The sequence below is a fragment of the Saccoglossus kowalevskii genome, chromosome 7, assembly GCF_978046115.1.
Source record: "Saccoglossus kowalevskii chromosome 7, keSacKowa6.1, whole genome shotgun sequence".
NCBI lineage: Eukaryota > Metazoa > Hemichordata > Enteropneusta > Harrimaniidae > Saccoglossus > Saccoglossus kowalevskii.
The window spans coordinates 6094518-6120600 of NC_140647.1; the positions used below are offsets into that span (position 1 = coordinate 6094518).

Genomic DNA, 26083 nt, shown 5'->3' on the forward strand with positions numbered 1-26083 from the left:
TGTTTATACAGTACCAGCTACACCAGTATAATGTATGGTGTGTTTACACAGTACCAGGTACACCAGTATAATGTGTGGTGTGTTTAGACAGTACCAGGTACACCAGTATAATGTGTGGTGTATTCACACAGTACCAGGCACACCAGTATAATGTGTGGTGTATTTACACAGTACCAGGTACACCAGTATAATGTGTGGTGTATTTACACAGTACCAGGTACACCAGTATAATGTGTGGTGTATTTACACATTATCAGGTACACCAGTATAATGTGTGGTGTATTTAGACAGTACCAGGTACACCAGTATATTGTTTGGTGTGTTTATACAGTACCAGGTACACCAGTATAATGTATGGTGTGTTTACACAGTACCAGGTACACCTGTTGCGGGCGCTACCCTTAATTCTTTACTCAGAATGATAATAGCTGTAATTTCGTAGTCTTCACGAACTTTATTTTTGCTGTCTATACCATCCAGGTAAACTACAGTACAAAAGTACATATAAAACTTGAGCAACGTCGTAATGAACATGCACATTTTGAATCATCAAATACAAATCCATAAAATACAAAGAATCAAACACAATTGTAATGTCGGCACCAATAGATATTAATCATTTCTATCGCTACTACATTTAAATTAAGTATTCACCTAGATTTCGGGGCAAACTGATGGAGCCCGGTCTTTAAATGGCTGCCATATTTACGTTGACGGCATTTCTACTCCAGTGCATAACAAACAAACAATTGCAATAGAGGGCGCTGTAGAGGAATTCCTAGATTTACCGTACGACGGTAGCAACACTCCTCTCTGCAAATGGGTAATTTATCGTACATTTGCACTCATGCCAAACTTTATAATATCTATATCAAACTATGTCTATAAAAATAATTGCTCTTGAAATTCAAGTAAGAGTTCACAAAAAATAACATCAACAATAAAGGTAACAATTTAACTGTACTCAATGTTATTCATAGTCCCAATTAGTCTTCATCAACAGCAAGGAGCAGTACAAGCTTGTGGATTGGTCTGTCCACTATGGAACTGGCAGTAGTAAGCTGTACTTTGCGTACCAAACCATCTTTCCCAGGATACACTGCTGTCACTCTGCCAAGACGCCAGAAGTTACGTGGTACATTATCTTCCTTGATAATGACTATGTCACCCAATTTCAGATTGTACTGTGATGTGGTCCACTTTGGCCTTTGCTGTAGCGTATGCAGAAATTCTTTTCTCCATCGGTTCCAAAATTCATTGGTTAAGTGCTGTACTCTTCTCCATCTACGTGTTGAGTACATATCAGCCTTCTGGAAGTTGCCTGGTGGGGGAAGAAGTATTCTGGTCTTCATCGTTAACAAATGGTTTGGTGTCAGAGGTTCTGGAGAATCGGATTCACTCAGCTGATTGAGAGTAATTGGTCTTGAATTTACGATGTTCTGCACTTCGGCCATAAATGTGCGAAAGGACTCATCATCCAGCTGTGGACCTGCCTGATAGATGAGGGGTTCCAGAACACTTCGAACAGTCCTTATTTGTCTCTCCCAAATTCCTCCCATGTGACTACTGCTGGGAACATTGAATTTAAACTCAATCCAATCACACCTCTGACCTATCAAGAAATCAGCCATTTTCTTCTGATCAATCTCTTTCAGGCCCTTAATCATTTCATTGTGTGTTCCAACGATGTTAGTGCCACAATCTGCTCTCAGCTGCCTAATAGGTCCACGGATGCTAACAAATCTTCTCACCGCATTGATGAAAGAATTGGTATCTAGAGAGTTGACAGTCTCCAGATGAATTGCCTTGGATGCCATGCACACAAAAACTACACCATATCTCTTCAACTGGCTCCTCCTCTCCTTGATTAAGAATGGTCCAAAAAGATCTACACCTGAATATGTGAATGGTGGGGCTTCCTTTATGCGGTCACTTGGAAGGTCTCCCATTTTCTGAGTTTGGGATGCTCTTCTGAACTTCCTACATGTGACACACTGATTGATCAATTTAGACACTGTATATGAGCCACTGATGATCCAATATCCATGCTGTCGGATGTAGTTGTGAGTACAGCCTCTTCCCATATGATTGATTTGTTCATGGAAGTGTCGCACTATTAGTGTTGTTATGTGAATATTCTTGGGTAAGATGACTGGATGTTTAATTTCAAAGAGCTGGCAGGATTTCTGTATTCTACCTCCAACTCTCAGCAAACCCTGGTCATCTATGAATGGATTCAGTTTATATATAGTGCTGGATTTTCTGAACTGTATATTTCGTGCCTTTAGTTGGTTTCTAGATTGTGGGTTACCCACTAGCTTCATTTCCTTCAGTATCTGTATTTCTTTCTGAAAGGCTCTACTTTGGACCTCTCGTATTATGGCTTTTTCACCTTCTGCGAGATCCTGTACAGTTAAGGGTGTATTAGTTTCTGACATGACATCTGTGAGATCTAACTTTCTATTTATGGTTTTGGTGGCTCTCAACATTTTTGCCTTAAGACGTAGACAATTAGCGGCTGCTCGTTTAGATGCGTCCCATGATGAGTACTGATCAAAGCGGTTGATCAATTGACCATCTGAACAGGCTGTGAGTGAATTAGTCTTCAATACCGTGGAAGTTCTCTTCATTTCTCTCCTCATCTCTTCTTCTGTGTCACTGGTACACTCATATCGAAATTCTGTTGCAGATAGGGACTTATCATTCCATAGAAAATCTGGTCCAGTTAACCAGTTAGAATCTTTGATAAGTTGCCTGGCAGTTATCCCTCTGCTAGCGTCATCACTTGGGTTTGAGGCAGTGTTAACATACTTCCATGCATCTGGAGAAGTCAACTCTCGTATCTGCTGGACCCTGTTGGCGACATAGGTGTGAAAACGTTTGGATTCATTATTTATGTATCCAAGAACAACTTTACTATCTACCCAAAAATACTCTTTCACATCTTTAAACTGTAGTGCTGTGGTGATGTAGTGACTCATTCTTGCAGATAAAACTGCTGCTGTCAGCTCAAGGCGAGGGATGGTGATTTGTTTGTTGAGTGGTGTGACTCTGGCCTTTCCTATGACGAAAGAACAGTATACTTCGTCATCCTGGTTGATTTGTCTCAAATATGTGCTCTGTCCATAACCTGTTTCACTGGCATCAGAGAAGTAATGAAGCTCTATTCTCTTGACTTCACCAAAGTTGTTAGGTTTATAGCAACGGTTTACCTTCAAACTCTGTAACTCAAGAATGTCAGTTCTCCACTGTATCCATTTCATTCTGAGGTCTTCAGTGATGGGATCATCCCAATCAACATTATTTCTACATAATTCTTGCAAGATGATCTTTCCAGTTAGGATTACTGGGGCTGCAAAACCTAAAGGATCATACACTGAGCAGATGGTAGCAAGAATACCTCTGCGAGTAAGTGGTAAGTCGCGCAATAATATTCTAAATTGGAAAAAGTCACCCTCCACGACCCATGTCACTTCTAATGCTCTTTCTACAGGTAAGAGGTCTGTTTGAAGGTTTACTTCCATCAAACTCGACGCACGAGCTTCAGGAGGTATTGCATCCAGCACTTCTCTCTTGTTTGAGATCCACTTGTGCAGTTTCAACCCAGCTTTAGCACAAATATCAATACTATTGTTAACAAGGGTGATGGCTTTGCTTACATCTGAAACTGACTTTAACCCATCGTCTACATAAAAGTCATCTCTGATAAAACTAGCTGCTTCTTCACCAAATTCCTCCTCTCCATCATCTGCTGCTCTCTTCAGACCAAAGTTGGCACATCCTGGTGAACTGGCTGCACCAAATAAGTGTACAGTCATTCTGTACTCAGACAATTCCTTATCCAAGTCACCATCTTTCCACCATAAGAAGCGTAACAGATCCCTATCATTTGGAGTGACATGAAACTGGTGGAACATACCCTGGATGTCCGCCATCACTGCCACCTCTTCTTTTCTGAAGCGACTTAAGACCCCAACTAGACCATTGATAAGATCAGGTCCTTGGAGGAGACAGTCATTAAGAGATATGCCCTCATATCTTGCAGAGCAATCAAAAACCACACGGATCTTATCAGGTTTTTTGGGGTGATACACACCTGTATGTGGTACATAATTCACCCTGCCATCTACATTCTGTTGATCTTCAGGAACTTCTTCAGCACAGTTGGTTAGGATATCTTCCATAAATGTGAAGTAATCTTTCTTGTATTTCTGATTTCTTTGCAATCGTCTTTTGAGTTGTAATGTTCTTTTTACAGCTAATGGTTTGTTGTTTGGAAGTCGAAGATTATTGTACTTCAGTGGAAGGGGCATCTCATAGTGACCATCCTCTCTCTTGATGATATTGTCAGAGAGGCACCTGATGAACTTATGATCATTAACTGACAGAGAATCTTGTTTGTGTTTATGTTCAATAAAGTCCCGTTCAAACATCTGTTGAATCTGTTGTGTACTCACTATTTCCTTTGAGGTTGACTGAACTACCAATCTGTTAACTAATTTCGGCTTATTTGCAGGCATGGCTGTAAGCTGACTCGCTGCATTTGTTTCTGTGGTCACAATGCGGTTTGACACAACATTGTTTTCTGAATTTGAACAAATTGTTCCAACTATTCCCCATCCTAGTAGAGACCTTTGGCCATATGGATGATCTTCATCGCCAGCTATGATATCTCTAGGTCTTACAGCCGATGGAACATTGTTACCTATTAATATTCCAACCTTAACTTGAGGCATGATTGGAGGTATCTTATCAGCAATTCTTTGTAGATGGTTCCACTTCATTGCCACCTCTGAACTTGGGATTTGGTGTCTCTCTGCTGGAACATGGTCTCTGGTGTAGGATGTTGGCACTGGTATTACAACTTTTCTGTCGTAACTAAGAATCTCTAAATCCCTTATCCTCTTAGCTGAAACAACTGCACCATTCATTTGCATTGTTGACAGTGTCAGTTCAGTATCATGCCCTATGATTCTAAGTTGTTTCTGAAGTTCTTTTGAGATGAAACAGGTATTGCTCTGTGGATCTAGAACACAATATTGTAAGATTTCTCTGTTGGGATTAACTTTGCTTCGTACCCATACAGGTACAATCATGGAGTTGTCAGTTGTCTGTCCTTCTCTGTTACATACAGAAATGCAATGACTTACACTGGTAGTACGGTTTTCATCATAGTGGAGAGCTGTCAAATGTTTTTTTGAACATTTCTTACAATCAACTCTGGATGTACATGCTCTCCCATTGTGTTCTTTAGTCATCCCACAAGCATAGCACAGACCTTCTGTCTTGAAGAATTGCTTCCGTTCTCTTCTGTGAAGATTCATCAGTTTGTCACAGTCATCAATATGGTGCTGTTCTTTGCAAAAAGGGCACTTCAGATCTTCATTACCACTGATTACATTTGTGGTAAATGTTCTAGCTTTCACTTGGTTCCCTCCCCTGCTGGTGTTTTTGCTTTCTCTATTGAAAACAGAAGATTCCTTCCAGTCTTTCACTTCAGGTTCAAAAGCAGGTATGTTTGCTTCTTTTGCCTTTTCTTTCACAAATAATGCAAACCGCTCAAAGGTTGGAAAACATCCACTGCTAACACTGGCATGTGTAATACGTCTCCATTGGTTTTCTATATAAGTTGGAATTTTAGCTACCAGCTTTGCATTTTCTTGTGGGTAATCCAAGACACCAAGATCATGTATTGTTCGCTTTGCTGCAACAACTTCATTTAACATATCAGAAAATCTTCGGAGTCCAATGGAGTCACGTGGTTGGATCCTTGGTGATGATGCAAGCTTATCTATGAATGCCTTGGCAATCACTGTATTGTTACCATACCTGTCCTTCAACTCAGCTTTGGCTTGTACAAATGCCTCTTCAGTTTGGAGCAAGAGGTAGCTATTAACCATTGCTTTGGGCTCACCAGACAGATGTTGGCTCAACAAATTTAATCTTTCAACCACTGAGGGGGCCTTTGACTCAATCAGAGACTTGAAAGAGGACTCCCATGAGGGAAACTGGAGTGGGTTTCCACTGAAAATTTCTAATTTGACTTGAGGAAGCCTAAATGAGTCCACCAACTGTTTCATAGCATCAGTGACTTCATTCGCAAGTGGGTTTGGAACACTGCTCACCTTGGCCCTGGCATCCTTGTTTTCTACTTTCTTGTTTACCTTTGCTTCCATTTTTGGTGACAAAATTAATGCACAGTTCTGATCGTGTACTGAAGGAACATGGCTGTAATCAACACTGCTGGCTGTACAACTAGTAGTTTGCATAGCCCTTTGTGCTTCTGTATTATTTGATTGTGAGTGTTGTTCATGCATCTCTGGTTGTGAATTTAAAAATCTGTACATATCTTCATCCTTATTGGCTGGCAGTATGCCACTCAAATTCTGACTTCCTTCATCAGATCTGTCTACTTCATATATCACTTCTTGCTGTGCCTGATTTTCAGCAAGTTTCTTATGTAACTTTAATTCTTCAATCCTCCTTCTATGTTCTAGCTCCTCTCTTTCTAGCTGTTTTTCCTTTTGTGCAAACGCTAGCTGTACTCTCAATGCAGCTTCCTGTTTCTTAAGTTCCAGTTTCATTGACCTGACACTGGAAGTTGTACGGTTGCTAAGGCTACTAATTTTAGTTTTCTGTGAACTTGATTTGAGTGATTCAGGGTTTAGCATTTCCATATCAATACGATGTTGAATTTCTACTTTGATGTCATCCTCAAATTTATGCCATTCCAAAAAGTCTTGTTGTTTCTGTTTTGTGAATGCAGCAATTTCTTCCTGCTTTTCCAACAATTCAGCAAGTTCATCATAAAGTTCACTTATGTCTTGCCATGCTATCTGTGCAACTAACAGCTTTTGTTTAAGTGCTCGAGTATCTTCAAATCCTTTTTGCATAATGGCATTTCTTTTGGCTTTACTAAGTTCAGATTTCTTTGCTTTCAAATCTCTTCTAAGAATGTTGAATCTGAGCTCCTTACCTTTCAGTGTTAAAGTCCGCGTTCGCGTCCCATTGACACTTGCTGCTTGATCTCTGTCTTCATCGACTGGAGATTGACCTTCAAGCTGAACTTCTGTGTCCTCGGACATTTCTAGTTTACTGTTGCGGGCGCTACCCTTAATTCTTTACTCAGAATGATAATAGCTGTAATTTCGTAGTCTTCACGAACTTTATTTTTGCTGTCTATACCATCCAGGTAAACTACAGTACAAAAGTACATATAAAACTTGAGCAACGTCGTAATGAACATGCACATTTTGAATCATCAAATACAAATCCATAAAATACAAAGAATCAAACACAATTGTAATGTCGGCACCAATAGATATTAATCATTTCTATTGCTACTAGAAAATACATTTAAATTAAGTATTCACCTAGATTTCGGGGCAAACTGATGGAGCCCGGTCTTTAAATGGCTGCCATATTTACGTTGACGGCATTTCTACTCCAGTGCATAACAAACAAACAATTGCAATAGAGGGCGCTGTAGAGGAATTCCTAGATTTACTGTACGACGGTAGCAACAACACCAGTATATTGTGTGGTGTATTTACACAGTACCAGGTACACCAGTATATTGTGTGGTGTATTTACACAGTACCAGGTACACCAGTATAATGTGTGGTGTGTTTATACAGTACCAGCTACACCAGTATATTGTGTGGTGTGTTTATACAGTCCAAATCCAAATTAAATTGCAATTTCACCGTAGTCGTATGTTCTACCTCTCTGTGGATGGTTTTATTTTCAGCTATATATTATGTCCACTCTCGGATATTGAATTGTCCATGTATACATAATTTATGTTCCTTACCGTATTAACTTGTGATGTCCATCTATGTGCCATAGAGACAGTGGTGCATACACCCTGTATGCACGCCTTGGCGTTGAAAATATTTCTAGTGATCGCAAAAGAACTCCAACAGGGTCGACCCTGTGTAAACTAAGTCTCATTCTCTGTTGCTGGACTCGTAACCCCATACTTCGGAGGAAGCCTGTCATACGGCGATAACCACAATTTGGAAAATCGAGGATGATTTCTCTTATAACGTCATCCAACTGAATGTCGGAAATATCAGAATATGTATCTCTTATTTTGATGTCAAACTTACTCATGCGTCTTTTCACCGTCCGCTCACTTACACACAGTAACCGGCTAATATACGGAATAGTAAATCCAGTATCGACTAGGTATATCAACTGATCCTTCGTAATAAAATATGGAGGTCTTCCTCTTCCAGATAGTACTTCTGTGTCCACACAATATCCTTCGAATACATCATTGTTCAGGGCCGCAAATGTTTCATTGACCTCGCTTATATCGCTCAAAACAGAAGACATATCACAGTAGTAGGAATTAACTTGCGAACAAATACGCTTCAAACTGTTGAGCTTGTATTGAATGCTATCATAATTCATACGATCTTCATCCTCAATACACTTCAAAACATCGCTAAGCAAAAGATGTACCCGCCTAAGAAGGAAGTGTTTACCATCCATGGCTGCCATGATGTTTACCATCAGTAAAGGTGGTTCAGTATAAAACAACGCCTTTTACTTTTTCTTGTCAACGTTCAAGAATTACGCTTTTAAATAAGCTGGTTTCTTTAATTGTCAGTCTATATGCTTGATGTTTTATCGATTCGCAGTTCTATTTATTTATTTATTTATTTATTTATTTATTTATTTATTTATTTATTTATTTATTTATTTATTTATTTATTTATTTATTTATTTATTTATTTATTTATTTGTTGTTTTATAAATTTTTCTATTTGTTTATTTATTCTTTTATTTTTTGTTTTATTATTTTATTTATTCTTCTATTTTTAATTTATCGTTCTATTTTTCAATTTAATCTTTTATTTATTATTTTATTCTTTGATTTATTCTTTTATTTTATTATTTTATTTATTCTTCTATTTTTAATTTATCGTTCTATTCTTGAATTTAGTCTTTTATTTCTTGTTCTATTCTTCAATTTATTCTTTTATTTATTGTTTTATTTTTTGATTTAGTCTTTTATTTATTTATCTATTCTTTTATTTATTCTTTTATTTATTTATCTATTCTTTGATTTATTCTTTTATTTATTGGCGTTTTTCAATTTTGGCCCTAATGGCACACCATACCCTTGTATCATTCGCGCACGCAACTTGAACTACGACCTTTTGTTTAACATGCTGAAGGAGCCGAACTGTGTTCCGTTTGAATCCAGGACTGCTCTCTCCTTTCATCAATGATTATCGAGACAGTTACTTGATAAAGACAACGCTAACTCCCTAGGGCAAAGAAACGAAGAAAATATTGATGTGTTTTCCCAAAAATAACGATGCCAAAACCACGAATTAAAATGCGCGCAGCGGGCGATATTTTCAAAATAAAGCGGAAATTAGACAGGTTGGGTGAAATTAATACTGTGCACTCGGTTGGTATAAACAGATCCTTAAATACGTAAAAATACGACCGGACAATATCATTCTGAAATATGCCAAAGACTGAAACAAATGCAGCACGTTTTTTTTATGAGCCAAAATAAACAAAACAAAAATTCTACGAACGAAACAGACCCTGTTTGCAATATTTATTTACACCGCGGCATCTCTTAAACACATTCTCAAAATTTGCGATGTTAATTTTACAAACGTTTAAAACAATGTTATTCTCATATTTTTTGGTCAGCATATAAAATAAAAAATCTTTTGTTCAAAGGGCGGTGGTCATCGCGTCCTGTTGGATAGGGGACTCATAGCGACGTATACACACGTGTAGACAACGACCAGCGCCCTTCAAATTTGTACCTGTATCATACTATTTTAAAGGACGTTGGCGTTTTTTAGTTTGGAAAATAACTTTTCAAAAAAGTGGTTATACACTAAATATTTATGTAAACAACTAAATATAAACGCCGAAATAACGGAATAGACTACTAGTATGTTTTAATATTTTTGTAAACTGAATGACGACATCATTTCTGTAAACAACTGATCACCGATATCACGTAATTGACTATGTATTAAATATTTCTGTGAACAACTGATCACTTATATCGTGTAATAGACAACAACTGTAACAACCAGTCTTCTCGGTCATTATTATGTTCAGTATTATGTAAATTAGATAATGAAAAGATCTTATTTGCATTGTTGTTTTATTTGCGAAGAATAATTAGAATATACTGTATACACGTAATTTCTATTGCATGTTCAAGGGTACCGAATATCCCGCCGTTTAGCGCCCCATCCACAGCTTTACCCTAATGTGATACTATGGAGGTAAAAGTCTTTTTTACCACCATGGTGATACCAAGTGAAACGTATATTTGTACTATCGCATTTTACAAAAGTCGAAACTGGGTGTATCATGGTACAACACACGCTGCGACAACTGAGTGATCAGCGACATCTTTGTTGGGCGATGTTTCAATGGTGAATTAGTTTATTTGAAATGGAGTGAATATTAGTATGAACTCTATTACAACGTGTTTGAATTATGTGCAGCAATGGGCAATGACCTCCAGATTTCACGCATTAATATCTAATTAAATTCGCTTAACTCTGTTTTTTAATAAACATGTCGCACGTGAAAAGCAGGAGATATTTTAGATTAGTTTTATGTTTACCGATCATCAACTTTTTAGAATAAATGATAGCTACCGTTGTCGAATCAATCAAGAGGCTCGAATCCGGAAGGTTTGGCTATTTTAAACTTCGTAAATAGTATTCTTTTCAAGCGGCGACTTCATTCAAGTTTAATGAACGTAAGTGAAATGTATGGAAGAGTCATGATACTTGTACCTACGAAAGTTACGACTCTTATTCTTGAAATTGGTCATAAATACATGCACAAAATACAAGCATATACCATTTTTTCAATGGCACAAAAATCATACTTATTGTTTGAAATACTAGTAACTGATACCTACACATATAACGATAGGTGCGAATTTCAAATATTGAAACGTCCGTCCACCGGAACGCCCAAACCCAATTTTCTGTCATTTTAAATATAATTACTCAGTAAAGTAACAAGGAAGGTATACATGTTGGATTTATAGTTATAAATCGATGCCAAAGCAAATTCAGAAAATGCAGATAACAGTATAACAGGAAGTGGACACGGTGTCTCGACGTCAGTTATTTTTTTCGCTTTCACACATTATTATTTAGGCCGCAGTTTGGTTACGTCAGAAGTGACCAACACGCCGAACCCCAGCGTGTTGTTTCTCGATGTTTTCCTTTATGTACGTAGCACATTTCGACGAAAAGGTAGTCTGCATTATCGGAACAGTGTCTTAAATTGAAGTCTCTGCTTTATGTTTCTACAATGCTGTCTTTGGAATAACCATTGAGAAATTAGTTTTCCTTTAATATATACCAACCATTGGTTTTGTTTCCTCGGCAGGCTAATTGACGTCTCTCACAGCCATCCTGGTTGCAATTGTAAAAACAAATTTCACGAACCTAACTTAGTCAATGCATGGAGGTATCTGTTTATACGTCCATGGTCAATGATAGTTGCAGTTACGCAATCTAGCGCTTGATCATGCTGTAGTTAGGTCACCCATGGAGGCTCTTTTTACTTCCATGGGCCACCTAACCTTGGGATTAAAATGCAATGGTTGTCGCGCCACGTCGTGTTTGATATGGACTCATAGCGACGTATACAACACGTTGTTTACTTACATAAAATTCAAACACGCACCACGGTTACTATCTCTTTTAGTAACCGTGCACGCACTGAGCAAAGACCACCGCCCTTTCATCAAAGGCCTCTTCTAAGCTATGATTTATTTATACCGCCCGAATATTTTGATTCGAAATTGAGTTAAGCCACAGCCCCTCCACAAAAGCTTCCATTATTTTACAATGAGAAACCACCTTATTATCGATATCCAACAACATTTATTATCTTGAATATTACATTTAAGCCCAAATAATAAACGTCAACAATATTAGTAAATGCTAGAACAATCTCAATTATGAATTCTAAGTAGGAAGACTGAATAGACGTGATGTCATAGCGTCAACCCATGGAAGGTAAAAAGACCGAGTTATTTATAGGTCAAAATTTTGACCATTCTCACGTCTTTCTCACGTACGCGAGTAGGGCCGGAAATTAGCCATTGTCACGTAAATACTTTTTCGTATGGGAGTTTGACAGTTTCCGGTCTGTTCTCACGTGCGTGAGAATGGCTGTTTTTTAGTGCGTTCTCACGTGAAAAAGAAACATTGCGTTGGAGTCCGATCTCACGTGCGTGAGAATGATTGTTTTTTAGTGAAAAATACGTGAGATCCCTTATAGGGTTTTGCGTCCCAATCTCACGTGCGTGAGAATGATTGTTTTTTAGTGCGTTCTCACGTGAGAAAGGAAAATGCGTTAGAGCCCGAACTCACGTGCGTGAGAATGATTGTTTTTTAGTGCGTTCTCACGTGAAAAAGCAACATTGCGTTGGAGTCCGATCTTACGTGCGTGAGAATGATTGTTTTTTAGTTCATTCTCACGTGGGAAAGGAAAATGCGTGAGATCCCTTATAGGGTTTTGCGTCCCAATCTCACGTGCGTGAGAATGATTGTTTTTAAGTGCGTTCTCATGTGAAAAAGAAACATTGCGTTAGAACCCAATCTTACGTGCGTGAGAATGATTGTTTTTTAGTGCGTTCTCACGTGAAAAAGGAAAATGCGTTAGAGTCCAATCTCACGTGCGTGAGAATGATTGTTTTTTAGTGCGTTCTCACGTGAAAAAGAAACATTGCGTTAGAACGCACTAAAAACAATCATTCTCACGCACATACACACTTTTATCTTTGTCACCCTTGAAGTGTACTGTGTTACGTGAGAACACACGTAAAAACACCCATTCTCACGCGCACGCGTGAGTTTAGCCGATTTCCGGTCTAACTCACGTACGTGAGAATCACGTGAGCATGGTCATTTTTTGTCATTTTAAATACCTGACCGTAGTGCTTGTCATGATTACAAGATCCTAAAGCGGAAGTGATGTAATCGTAGAACGATTTTTAGCCCTTGAAAGAGAAGCAACGTCACAACAGTTATAAATACGCCTGTCGCTGTGTTGGCTATTGGTTGTTGGCTCACCCGCTTCAAGTTGTCCGAATATAACGCCTCGTTAATTACTACTTAATGCTAAGTGGTGTTGTTTGAAATAACGCTATTTTACAGAGTGGGTTGCGTGGAACGAATTGTCGTATGTTTTAAAATTATGTCAATTAGTCGCGTGAATCCGGGCCAGAATCCCAGGGCCGACCTGCCGTTCACAAAAAACACTCCTGTAGATTCGTGTGCTACAGTAACTCATGAGTAGACATCATCTTCATAAAAAAAGATCATAACATTTTCCCTGAAAATTACATGGTCATCAAGTATTGCAATACACTTGTAATATAAGTGATGATATAGAAAACATTCCTTGTACACACAATCAGGGTAGAACAAACTCCCAGACAGTACATCGCATGGAGACGATGGCATTTAATGTGAGCGTACCATAATCCGTTAATTGTTAAACCACCTATTTTTTAGCTGTATATTATATATTATGATTTATAAAGCAACAATAGGACTATTTGTATTTTAAAATAAAGATTGAAATTGGTGACCTTTTAGATCTACTGCGAAATACTTTATTTTCGCGAATATACCTTTTTCCTATATGTCACATTCAACTCGTCAGAAATCAGTAAAAAAAATCCATGCAAAACACTCAAAAACACTTTTCAGCAAACAACAATTCCAGCTAAAATAAAGTAATTCACAGTACATCAACGTTCATCGTCGACCCTGTTCTATTGTAATGTGTTGGCAGTAACTTAAAAATTACATTATCTAAACACATGTTTTCTGAGATAATGTCCGCCGGGATCCTGCTCTGCCGGAATCCAGTAAATCTCAAATTCAGGTTAACCTCAAAACACATTTCGTGCTCGTAGGAATAGCGATGGTGCGGGTTAAACCCGTACATTATCCATGCATGGAAGGTATGATCCATGTAAGGTCCAAGGCCACTTCAAAACATGTCAATAGTCGCTAAAGTGTTAATTCCATAGATAAACATACTCAATTTACAGAGGGCGCACAACCATCGCATAAGCCATGATAAGGAGCTATTTTGCTTCGCATGAATTGTAAAGTTCAACTGGATTTGAGATCGGCGAGGGCGCAATAACAGAAGTAATATTATTATTAGTCACTACGGATTCGTATGTAATAAATTATTATATGTCGCTATAATAGCATATTTATGTAATGTACAGTTACAGTCGCTAGTTAAGCACTTCGCCACAATCAAATCATTGAGTATTAGTTCAAACAATACCATTGTAAAACAAAAAATATATAGTTGACGATAAATTAGTAAATTATAAACGGATTAGTTCGAAATATATTTCTATAGTCTTTAGACCTGGCCACCTAAGCAGGTTTATATGAAAAGTGAATGATTTCTACCATGTCAAGCCAGTAGTGCAGCAGTTCAAGCTGCGTGATTTCCGCTTAATAAGTTGAACGTAAAACAACGACAAACTCAGAGTTGCCCGTCAATTTACGTTGAAAATATACAACGGGCAACGTAGTATATCAGTTCTTTAAGTTCAGCGTAAAACGACAGCAAATTTGGGAATTTCCGCTGTTTACATTGGGCGTATCAAACGCGCAATTTCTAAATTTACGTCGTTTCAGTTTCGACGGTTACGCGAGGGAAATTCGAACGTTTACGCACCCAAATATAAACAACGGATTTACTGCAAAACACGTTGCTAATCCGGCAAGCGGCTACGACGGAAATTCGAATTTTCATGCAGTGCATGGAAGGTACGAACCTTCCATGAACGTACAAACTCATGAGGGGGCACTAAAAACTTGAAAGAACTGCCCGAACTTAAAACACCGACTCTGTTCAAGTTGCGGGGGGGGGGGTGTTTCACTACTTTTTGATATTTATTCGAAATCTAATCCATATATTAGATCGAGGTATTTTACTCGATACAGTTGACCCAACCCAAAAATATATTTGATGGCCACATAAAATGTTCCTCTCCCATGTTGTCTGACATGCTTTAAGGAGTTAAAACCATTGTGCCCAGATTTCTTTATTTTTTTAAATACACGGTTTCATTTGTTCACAAACACCATATATAATCTGTTCACCAAGTACGTTTCACACTAGATACGGTTATTATTATTATTATTATTATTATTATTATTACGGTTCAAACCACTTCTCATCATCTGGTTACATGTGGTGACTATTACTATTCATTTGTTTATAAAATAATGTTTTAACGTGGCTTCCTATGGAAATTGTTTTTAAATATCTATTTTTGCTCCAAACAAATACTAGTAGTTCATACAGGGGAAATGTGCCACTATTAAAGCGGGGGAGTCGTCACCCGTGCATGCTTCAGACGGCCATAGCGAGTCATTGTTTACAAACAAACGTCTACCTAGGGGACTCGAGATGAACGCGTCGACTAACGAACTAATCGCGCGAAATAGACAAACTATTATATAACCGACAAAGCATGCCGTGTAGACGGTTCATCTGGTTTAAATAGAATAAATCCACTGTGAGATGCCTGAATAAAAGGCTGACAAAGTCACTTTTTTTTTATTGATGTTCAATAATTCGAATTTACGTCATTAGTATTTTGGGCTGCCAATTTAATAATTATTAGTTGTCTGAGGTTTCTACGTCGATCCTTCGGCTTAACGAGCTCTCTTTCTTCAATTTAGTGGACACACATGGAAAGCGAGCGAAGATAGCAATATAAGCGATGACGTGGTTGGATACGCATCGAAGAGAAGTCAGTGGGTAATTATCATATCTAACAATAGAATTTCGTAACCGTTTTCCTAGTAACCCAGCCTGACATAGTCGCGTGAATTGCGCCCCCCGCGGTGCTCGTCTGATTCCGTTCGGCCGATGAGGGCTCCACATGCACCTACATGTTTGTTGGCTTGTTTGGTTAACGCATGGAGGTAAATTAACGCAATGTATTTCTCGCCAACGTTTCAGTAAAGTGTTGTGCCTGGATCGGAAACCTGTATTCTCGTATCATTCAGGTATCTATCGCAAAAGTGCGACCGGAACTTACGGCTTTGAAACTTCCGTCCACCGTTAACGTCGCGGTTTTCTCAATAATTGATGCTTCGGCCGTGGACTCAGAATAAAAAGAACATCCGCGGCCGAAACGTCTGCTAATGAAAAAGCAGCAGCATTTAGGTACATGATACCACTCAGATTAAAAACTGTTGTCCGTAGATAAGATAAAAATACTATCCGGGACTACTTTATTTTGTCCGTAACAGTTGGTGATGCTTCCTGTTTATACTCAGCTTAAATATAACACGTGTGTCTGAGAATGAATGTCACGTGGTTAGCATATGAATGGGACAAGAGACTGTATCGGCTTGTCCAGGACGAGGAACACCTGTTATTCGTGTGTAAAGCGCAATTCACACTAAGAACAATGGTTGGAGTGGGCGCTACCACACGATGCAATACCCATCATATAGATACTTACTATGATACAAACATATCGGCTATTCCTGTTCACCAAATCTACACGTGGAATCTCACAGCACACAGTGTACGAACACAGAACTCACACGATTGAACTGCAAGAGAAACAGACCGGTAAGTTTTTAAAAAAAATTTCCCCCTCTTAACACCACGTATTTTATGCTCCGACCGTAATGTTTATTTTTTTTTATTGGCGCAACACTGTTTTTGGAAAGTACAACCGTAAGGTCGCTAGGTACTACCATGGAAGGTAATAACTAATAAAAAAAAGTAATAACCATGAAAGATATAAAAGTCGACACACATGAAACGGATTGTATTAGATATGTATTTTATGTTTGTGGCCCGGCGGCGAATAAATGAACAAACATCTGTTGCACTGTCAAAAACGATCATGTTAAATCGTAAAAATAAGTTTTGAATAAGATAGTCATACATTCGTTGTGCATTTAATAATTATATATTAACATCAAACAAGAACACATATCAAATATAGTTTATATATTCGGCCACAAGCGACCAGGGCCGGATCGTCCTAACACCCACCGGGTGACTACCGTCGGCCGGGACACATCCGATTCGGTCGTAGTGCCATTTAACCCCTCGGCAACCTTTTGTTTTTGATATTAATTGTTCTTCCATAAACTTGAGGTCAGTCTTATTCATGTCCTTTGCCACATACCCCGATGCTGGTGTGTCTGGTTCTTTTATCTCTGCCACCTTTTGTTTTCAATGGTTGCTGCATCTCTCCCCACTCATCACGAACTCTACCTAACCAGAGACGACGGCACAACATTTTGTATGAAGGGACGAGATCTGAAATTTAGACCCCCCCGAAACACTATACGCCCGGTGACGCCGACGCCACTGCTCACCCAGTCATGGCACGATCCTTTACACAGGCAACAAATCGTGATATTGCCCTTACAAGCATGTGTTATGAGTATTCAATGTCATGTGACCGAGTTTCAACCAATCACAGCATGCATAACAACTGTGATAAATTTGGATATTCTCGGCGGTCAGAGACGCTTGCGGATACGTTATGTCGACGTTTTCTCAAAAAATCATCTGTAATTTATGAACAGGTCGAACAACTGAAACATTTTCTGCTCAACAAGGTATATTGTATCACTTGGGTTATGTTCGATGTAAATACTTCTTGTTACTGGGAGATAATCATCGAATTACACTATTATATCGGTCGATCCGACCATAGTCGCCGCACCGTGTTACGTAATTGGCGCTGATTACTTGGATTTCTCACGGCATTCCAGGATTTGTTGCAATCGTATACCGACGTTTATTTTATCAAGGTAATTGTTTAACTTGTTGTGTATCGTACATACATGCCGGTTTCATTAAATTGTTCATTCGCCGGAAAGTTTTGTTTATTGCGTTTTATTTTAGTCCGATCAGGATCCGATTAACCCCATTGTAGTGTGCTGTTTTTGTTTATGTGCGCGCGTCACGTATATAATGTCGTTCGTAGCTAGCTGGATATCTATCAAAATCTTACATGTGACAGAACCCTTGGAAGCGTAATAAAACAGCCTGTATTGGCAATTCACACTTGACCACCAACTAGATAGTGCCATATCAATTTGGTTATTTTTTAACAAATCCAAAATCATTGATAATTTACTAGTACATGATTGCATTTGATGTTTTGATAATTGTAATGGGTGTATGTATTAAATATGTACAAGCTAAAAGTCAGTTGCCATTGTCAAGGGAACCACTGAACCACAACAATCTGTCGCCGTTCACAGATATGCTTTTACACATAGAAACGCAAATGTAGACACATTACATCGAAATAAACACTAAATACTAAATACAGCTATCCCGGCCAGCAATCGAATCACCAATCTTCATGAGTGGTGTGACTTGTGTTTCCATTCCCACTATCCTCAAACGCTCAAATGAAAGTTGTGGAGTTCGTGAGTGTGCGTCTTTTCATACGCATGTCAAACGTTTCGGCCATGGACGTTTTGGCCTAAGCAGAGTTCAAGGGTAAGATTATATTAGCCACAGAGTGAAAATATTCTAAATGAAAGTATAAGGAGAGGTGTCTTACAAACAACGATTTCTTCACTCTTGACGATCTCTATACAATGTTTTTATTTATTTATTTATTTATTTATTTATTTATTTATTTATTTATTTATTTATTTATTTATTTATTTATTTATTTATTTATTTATTTATTTATTTATTTATTTATTTATTTATTTATTTTTATATGGACTCTCATATGTGTTTGATAGACTGAAATAAAAGATAATACATTGTACAATGTTTCATAAATTCAATTCAGGGGTAGATGGGTTATTTATTGGAGACGCCCGGGGAACCAAAATTTGCGATGTGAATCAAATCACTCCGGTGACAAAAAATCTGCGATAGTAGCCAAGGTGGCGAAACATATTTTATATATAGCCTAATAGGGTATATAATTACGAATATATGCCGTACTTGCAACGTACGATTTAAAACTAATAAGAAATATACCGTACTTGTACCACACGAGCTTATTAGTAAATAAATAAATACACGCTTTACTTTCAACGTACGACTTATAATATAAGTAATTGTAAATACAATAATTAGGCTGTACTTAAACACTACGATAAAGACTTTCCTTTTTCGATATTGTGAAACTTGTAAAAAAAAACTGTAAAAACTGATTTTGACAAGATAATTCAGAAATTGATAATGCAACGAACGGGTTAAAACTAAATACATAAAAATATGCCGCATTTGTAACGTGTGAGCTTTTAGTAAATATAAATAAAATAAATATAAATATGTATAACTGCAATGATTCAATCGCTAAGATATAAATCATGTATCTAGCCGAAACTTCCGCCATTTGACACCCCAGACGTTTCGGCAACGGAACTTTCGGTCACACATATATTTTATATCCAATCGATTAAGTTCTTTTATTCCTAGTTCGCCGTTATATTTTATTATTACTCGTTAGTCGTACGTTACAAGCGTATATTTAACCATACCATATGCAACATCAACTTCAATTACAGAATAATGAATGCAAAAAGGTCATATCTTAGTGACTACAAGATGTGCACTCTGAATAATATATCTCCAACTTTTAGTCAGTTGTTCTCCCTCTTGAACGTTATCAAGAAAATTAAATTAGCAAATTCAGTAATTAAAAATGCTGGTGATGTATACATATTGCGCCCGAGTGCTTATTTCTTAGATTGTAGGCAGAACAAATTGCACGTACGTCGAGTTAACTGTTTGTTATCGTTATTGTTTCATTCCAAGGTTATGGATATCAAGAACGAAGTAGAAATATTGCTTAACCAAGTGAGGGCGCCATACCGATGTGAAACGTGTTCTAAAGAGTTTATATGGATGAACCAATTGAAATACCACATGAAATTACATGCCGTACAGTACCGGTGTAGAAAATGCGACGATACTTATACAAACAGAAACGATCTGCAACATCATATGGAAACACGCATTGGCCAGCAATCGTACCAATGTGGCGAGTGTGAGAAAAGCTTCACCAAGAGAAACGCCCTCGATCGTCACAGCGTCTCACACAGTGGGTATAAACCTTAACCATATCAGTGCGAAGTGTGTTTGAAATGCTTTGGATCGCAAAACACTTTGAAAATCCACGCTCGCATCCATACTGGCCCAAAACCGTATCAATGTGAAATCTGTCAATATGAGTTTACTCAGGCGACCCATCTTAAAGTACACATGCGGCTTCATACCGGTGACAAACCATACACATGTGCCATCTTAAAGTACACATGCGGCTTCATACCGGTGACAAACCATACACATGTGCCATCTTAAAGTACACATGCGGCTTCATACCGGTGACAAACCATACACATGTGCCATCTTAAAGTACACATGCGGCTTCATACCGGTGACAAACCATACACATGTGCCATCTTAAAGTACACATGCGGCTTCATACCGGTGACAAACCATACACATGTGCCATCTTAAAGTACACATGCGGCTTCATACCGGTGACAAACCATACACATGTGCCATCTTAAAGTACACATGCGGCTTCATACCGGTGACAAACCATACACATGTGCCATCTTAAAGTACACATGCGGCTTCACACCGGTGACAAACCATACACATGTGCCATCTTAAAGTACACATGCGGCTTCATACCGGTGACAAACCATACACATGTGCCATCTTAAAGTACACATGCGGCTTCATACCGGTGACAAACCATACACATGTGCCATCTTAAAGTACACATGCGGCTTCATACCGGTGACAAACCATACACATGTGCCATCTTAAAGTACACATGCGGCTTCATACCGGTGACAAACCATACACATGTGCCATCTTAAAGTACACATGCGGCTTCATACCGGTGACAAACCATACACATGTGCCATCTTAAAGTACACATGCGGCTTCATACCGGTGACAAACCATACACATGTGCCATCTTAAAGTACACATGCGGCTTCATACCGGTGACAAACCATACACATGTGCCATCTTAAAGTACACATGCGGCTTCATACCGGTGACAAACCATACACATGTGCCATCTTAAAGTACACATGCGGCTTCATACCGGTGACAAACCATACACATGTGCCATCTTAAAGTACACATGCGGCTTCATACCGGTGACAAACCATACACATGTGCCATCTTAAAGTACACATGCGGCTTCATACCGGTGACAAACCATACACATGTGAATTCTGTGGAAAGTCTTTCACTCACAAAGTCAGCCTAATCAACCACACGGGACCACGCTTTTGTAAAACATTTGTACACATTTAAAAATGCAATATGGCTGTAATTTGTAAAAAATGTTGTTTGATAGTCCATACTGTAGATCAAATGAATTTGTGATTTATCCTAACTAAAAATGCTGCGATTGTAGGAACTATAAAAGTATCCATCCGTCCTTTATTGTTGTTCTTCAATAATTCAATAAGACCCAATACAAATATTCGCGTTTCCGGTCATCGCAAGCATCGCTTAACATTTTAGAAAAAGGGAATCAAAATAAGGCACAATTTAAATAAAAATTATTAACCAAAAATTTGTGGAAAAAATTGACCAGAAACTTTTTTTTCCCGAAAGTATTGTCCAGTGAAACCACGTGAGATGTTACGAAATCGCGCGTGATGATATAAACAACACGTGGTGATTTTGAACATTTGTTAAGCATTTGATGAAATCAGAATATTTTGAATGTATAACCGATGATGACTTTGCATTTGTCTGTATTTTCATTCTTTTATTAAATTAAACCACATACCCCTATAAATGTGAGTGTAGTTCTTACTGTCAATCCATGTACTTGATCACACGAATTTCGTACGTCCTCCAATGGCGGCGGAGGCGCTGAGCGATCGCACCTTTTGAAAAAATGTGTGTGTGTGTGTGGGGGGGGGGGGGCATCGTCCCCTCAAAAATCAGGAATTGGCGTTTCAGAGGGTCTAGATTTCAAAATGTTCCCCTAGTAAGGTGAGGATGGGGTGGTGAGCATACCCCCATGCATAATTTCTTGTAGCCGCCACTGTCTTTCACTATGGTTATCATTCAATTGACTAAATTCCATCTCAATCATTCATGTGGCTATAAACTTATTTTAATTTTTTTTATTAGTTTTGTTATTAATGCCCTTTTATTTTATTATTTTACTTTGATTTTGATTTTGTGATTTTTTTTTAATTCTGCCCTACCTACGCGGAACTAAAAAAAAATCACAAAATCAAAATCAAAGTAAAATAATAAAATAAAATAAAAGGGCATTAATAACAAAAGTAATAAAAAATAAAATTAAAATAAGTTTATAGCCAAAATAATTAAAGCCCGTACACTACATCAGATTTTAATCAGATTGATGGTATCCTAACTAAACTAACATAGTATCTATTCTTTCCCGTTAACTCTAAGTTACTCCACCTATCTCATTAATTAATACACGTGTTACTAATAAACGTAACATCGAAAACATTATTTTCCATACTACTTGCCAGAGGAAAAGACATTTCTCTGAGTGTAAAAAACACCGACTGAGCCAGTGCGTGCCACCAACCCACAACATCAGCAGTAGCTGCGCGTTACTGGCGTTACTGTACGCTTTATAGTACGACACCGTTGATTAATATGCTGTCCCATATTTTAAATACTGTATTGAAAATAATGTTGTCAAATATTTTGCTCAGATAACGTACACTGGAACATGGAAAATAAAAATGTATACGGTTACATTCGCAGTTTGGGTATAGTGCTCAAGTGTTATACATTGTATATTGTTTTTGAATACTAGAATGTTAAACAGAGTGATATCTGAGTGATCTTGAATGATATAATGTTTAAGGCTGGTTTCAACACGTTCAGATTTATTTTATTTTTTTCTAATAAGCGATGTTATTATACAACATCCAACTGTATGGAATACATTTTACGTGTTGATTCTATATTGATCTGACGGTGCCATAGAATGCGTAGAACCAGAACTTGAATAACAATGTACTCCATAAGTAGAATAGTGCTTACAACCTTCTGTTTTGATTTGTGTTGTTATCAATATTGTAAGTGACTTTATTGAATGGGCTTTTATCTTTCCGGACATCCAAAATAACTGTTACCGCCCAGAAACCAGTACCCTATATTGGGCCAGAGGTACATTACTTGGGGTTTGCAACTACGGTGGCATGATACCAAGATCCCGTTACAATCTCGCTCTCGCATAAGCGTTCCAACTCAGAAAAATGCGAATGCGCATGCCCGCGGTAACTAGGATACTGGGATGTCCAGGTCGATCAAAATAGCTGCCCACGATATGACGGATTACGAGAACTATATTTTCTGTACATTTTCGATGTATTACATTTTTCACTACGATAGTGGCAAGAAAAGTTTTATTTTTTCATTACAAACCTTGAACATTGATATATATCATGTCAGAAGGTCGTAGCCTCAGTCTCGCTATCTACGAGATGAGACTTCAATGGGATCTTGACATGATGTCACCATACAGTACTATGCGAGTTGCAAACCCCAAGTAATGTACCTCTGATTGGGCCTCTGTTTTAATCACATTTGTAAAAACTAGTAGTGAGTTTGGCCATTTCGAAGCTAATTTATTGTCATACCCAATATAATATAAGTTTTTGATCTATATTACTAGTATATATACAAGTATATGACATTTTACTGCGTTCCAACAACGTTCAAGGAATTTTACAAAAAAAATAATAAAAAATTATTTTTTGAAGAGCTTGGTCTCAACTATTCGACAGGTTATTTGGACATGGACGTAAGTCGACCAAAACACGGTTTAGTGCTTTATTACAATTTCTCCGAAAACACGGAGAATTAAGAAATCATAACTGAAATCGTGCGACTATGTTGAGATTGGCGATGACTTCTCTTCTCGTGGCTATTTAAACTAGTCACGGCACTTCAAATAGAAAGCTGTGCGAAAATAACAACCATGAACAATGCTGCAATAACAGTAACTCTAACAGTAAATCCAAATTAACAATTTCATGATTTGTAAGTATTTTGCGAAAACAGCTTTGTGTGTCACTTCTAGTAGTGCACGCCATCACTTGTCGAATAGTGCAAACCTTTCCATTCAGTACAGTAATTCAACAGCTACCTCTAGAGGGCAGAAACACTCATGGACGTTCTCAGATGTAGCGAGGTACAAGTATATTAGTGTGATTGTTTTTAGTTTTGAACTTTTTTTACTCTATATGTTATTACTTTTACCAAACTGAATCACTGTGTCATGACATAATGTAGTTAAAACAACCTTCAAATGAAATACATTTCCTTTCACCCCTTCACCGTAACCGTCTACCCCTCTAACCGAATGGCATCACCTGTAAACAACGTACACATATTGTCTTTAGTAAATTGCTGCTTGTAGGATTTCGAATGTCGTACTAGTTGGAAAGTTCGAGTGTTTAGATCCACTTGGTTCAACATCTCCGCATTATAGAAGGTGCAGGTATGTTCCAATTCTCTGCAAGTCATTCCCAGTACACAGCATAATGTTTCGACTCAAAATAAATTCGATTTGTAGAGGAAACATGCCATCTGAAATCGCTGCGGTGCTACCACTGTGCAATGAGATGGTACGCTTTGCAGTGTCGCTTTGTGTCCCATGTACAGCGTGTTTTAACATAATTCCTGTCATCCTGGCATATTCCCTCGTCACATTTCAGTAAAGTCAAATAACCCTACTTGGCCAAAGTTCGCAATGTTGCTGTACGAAATAAGTGCTTCGAAAATGGCCGAGTGTACGTACAAGGCTAGTTTTATAAATTTACTTTTTGTTGTAATGTAAGTGGGGCGTGTATACGATGATAAATCGTGCAACCCCGAAGGTATAAACCAGAACTTAGTATTGAATGTCCGTAAAAAAGACCTGATTGTGATTGTCCAAGTGGGGGTTCCATTGTGAACACCCATTCAAATAAGGCATATTTTCCTCCCTAGCAATTCAAAGTCTGGACTCGTGAATGACAGTGTCTGAGTATGGCTTGTAAGTTGTAAAGTACAGCTATAACTGTGCTCAATTACAAGTTTCCTAATGCATGTCCTTGAGTGTATACTTTAAGTGTATTGCTCCAAACTGGTATTTTACTTTATCTATCTGTTAATGAATGGTGTTGTGTCTGTGTTTATATTATTGATGTTTACCAACTTTACCTTGTTCGATCTTCCACAATAATGTGCCCTGCAGTAGTTTCATTTGAATCCCTTCTCTCTATTATCTGGCCACCTAACCCTCCATGAATGTACTGACAAAAGGACAACTGGTTAACACAGTGTGTGTCTTATTTAAAGTGACAGTGGGTATTTTACACCATATACCATCACTTTTGTTCAATGTTTATCAAAACAGTTTCTCAACAACATTCACAGGTATACCAGAGAAACTAGAACTTAACTATTAGCAGTGTATTTAATGTAGCTGGAATTAAATTTGGCTGAAAGGACTTTAGAAATAACATTTTCTAACAGCTTAATTGTCATTCTGCAGATTAGTGATGGTTTCTTAATATATTATTGGGAATGCGAGAGTTTCTTTTTGGTGTGTTTCTGTATTTTTTTACATACCAAAAGAAAGTGTATGTCATCATGCAATGGACAATGTCTACAAATCCTACATTTTAATAAATGGTGCTTTTAGTTGGATGTGTTTATTTTTACTGATTTTTGTTGAGTCTAATGTAAGATATAGTAAAAAAGGTATATTCGCTGGATTTTATTTTCACTGAATCATCCCTTCAGCGAAAATAAATTATAAGTGAAAATAAAGTATTTTACAGAAGTTTGTCATTTCTACCTGCATGGACTGTAGGTGAATTTTGTTTGTATTCATTTATCAAAACTACTGCGGGCACAACAGCTGTAGTACTGATTGGTATTTATTTTTCCACTGGGGGTCTCCTTACCACTTGTAGACACTATGACTGCATAAATTGTACACATGGAATCAGTTCCGATTCTTGACTGCCAAATAGCAGTTACA

At 37.8% G+C, this 26083-nt stretch overlaps 2 protein-coding genes across 2 annotated transcripts in view; one reads left to right on the plus strand and one right to left on the minus strand.

Moving 5' to 3' along the window:
* Window positions 1-434: 434 nt before the first annotated feature.
* LOC144349729 (uncharacterized) lies at window positions 435-7498 on the minus strand. Its single transcript, XM_085501605.1, has 3 exons — window positions 7374-7498; window positions 655-7197; window positions 435-485 (listed from the first exon to the last, which is right to left on the minus strand). Exon 2 carries the CDS (start codon window positions 7083-7085, stop codon window positions 987-989), a length of 6099 nt encoding a protein of 2032 aa, XP_085357731.1. The 5' UTR covers window positions 7086-7197; window positions 7374-7498; the 3' UTR covers window positions 435-485; window positions 655-986.
* Window positions 7499-24451: 16953 nt separating this feature from the next.
* The window catches only part of LOC144346253 (ly6/PLAUR domain-containing protein 6B-like), a 77646-nt gene continuing 76014 nt past the window's right edge, over window positions 24452-26083 (plus strand). Inside the window, exon 1 of the mRNA XM_085500999.1 lies at window positions 24452-24553. The gene's annotated coding sequence lies outside the window, so the exon portion shown is untranslated. The remainder of the gene's footprint in view (window positions 24554-26083) is intronic.

Excerpts from the sequence above, each read along its gene's own strand:
- LOC144349729 (XM_085501605.1), bottom strand. The coding sequence starts at position 7,085 with ATGTCCGAGGACACAGAAGTTCAGCTTGAAGGTCAATCTCCAGTCGAT.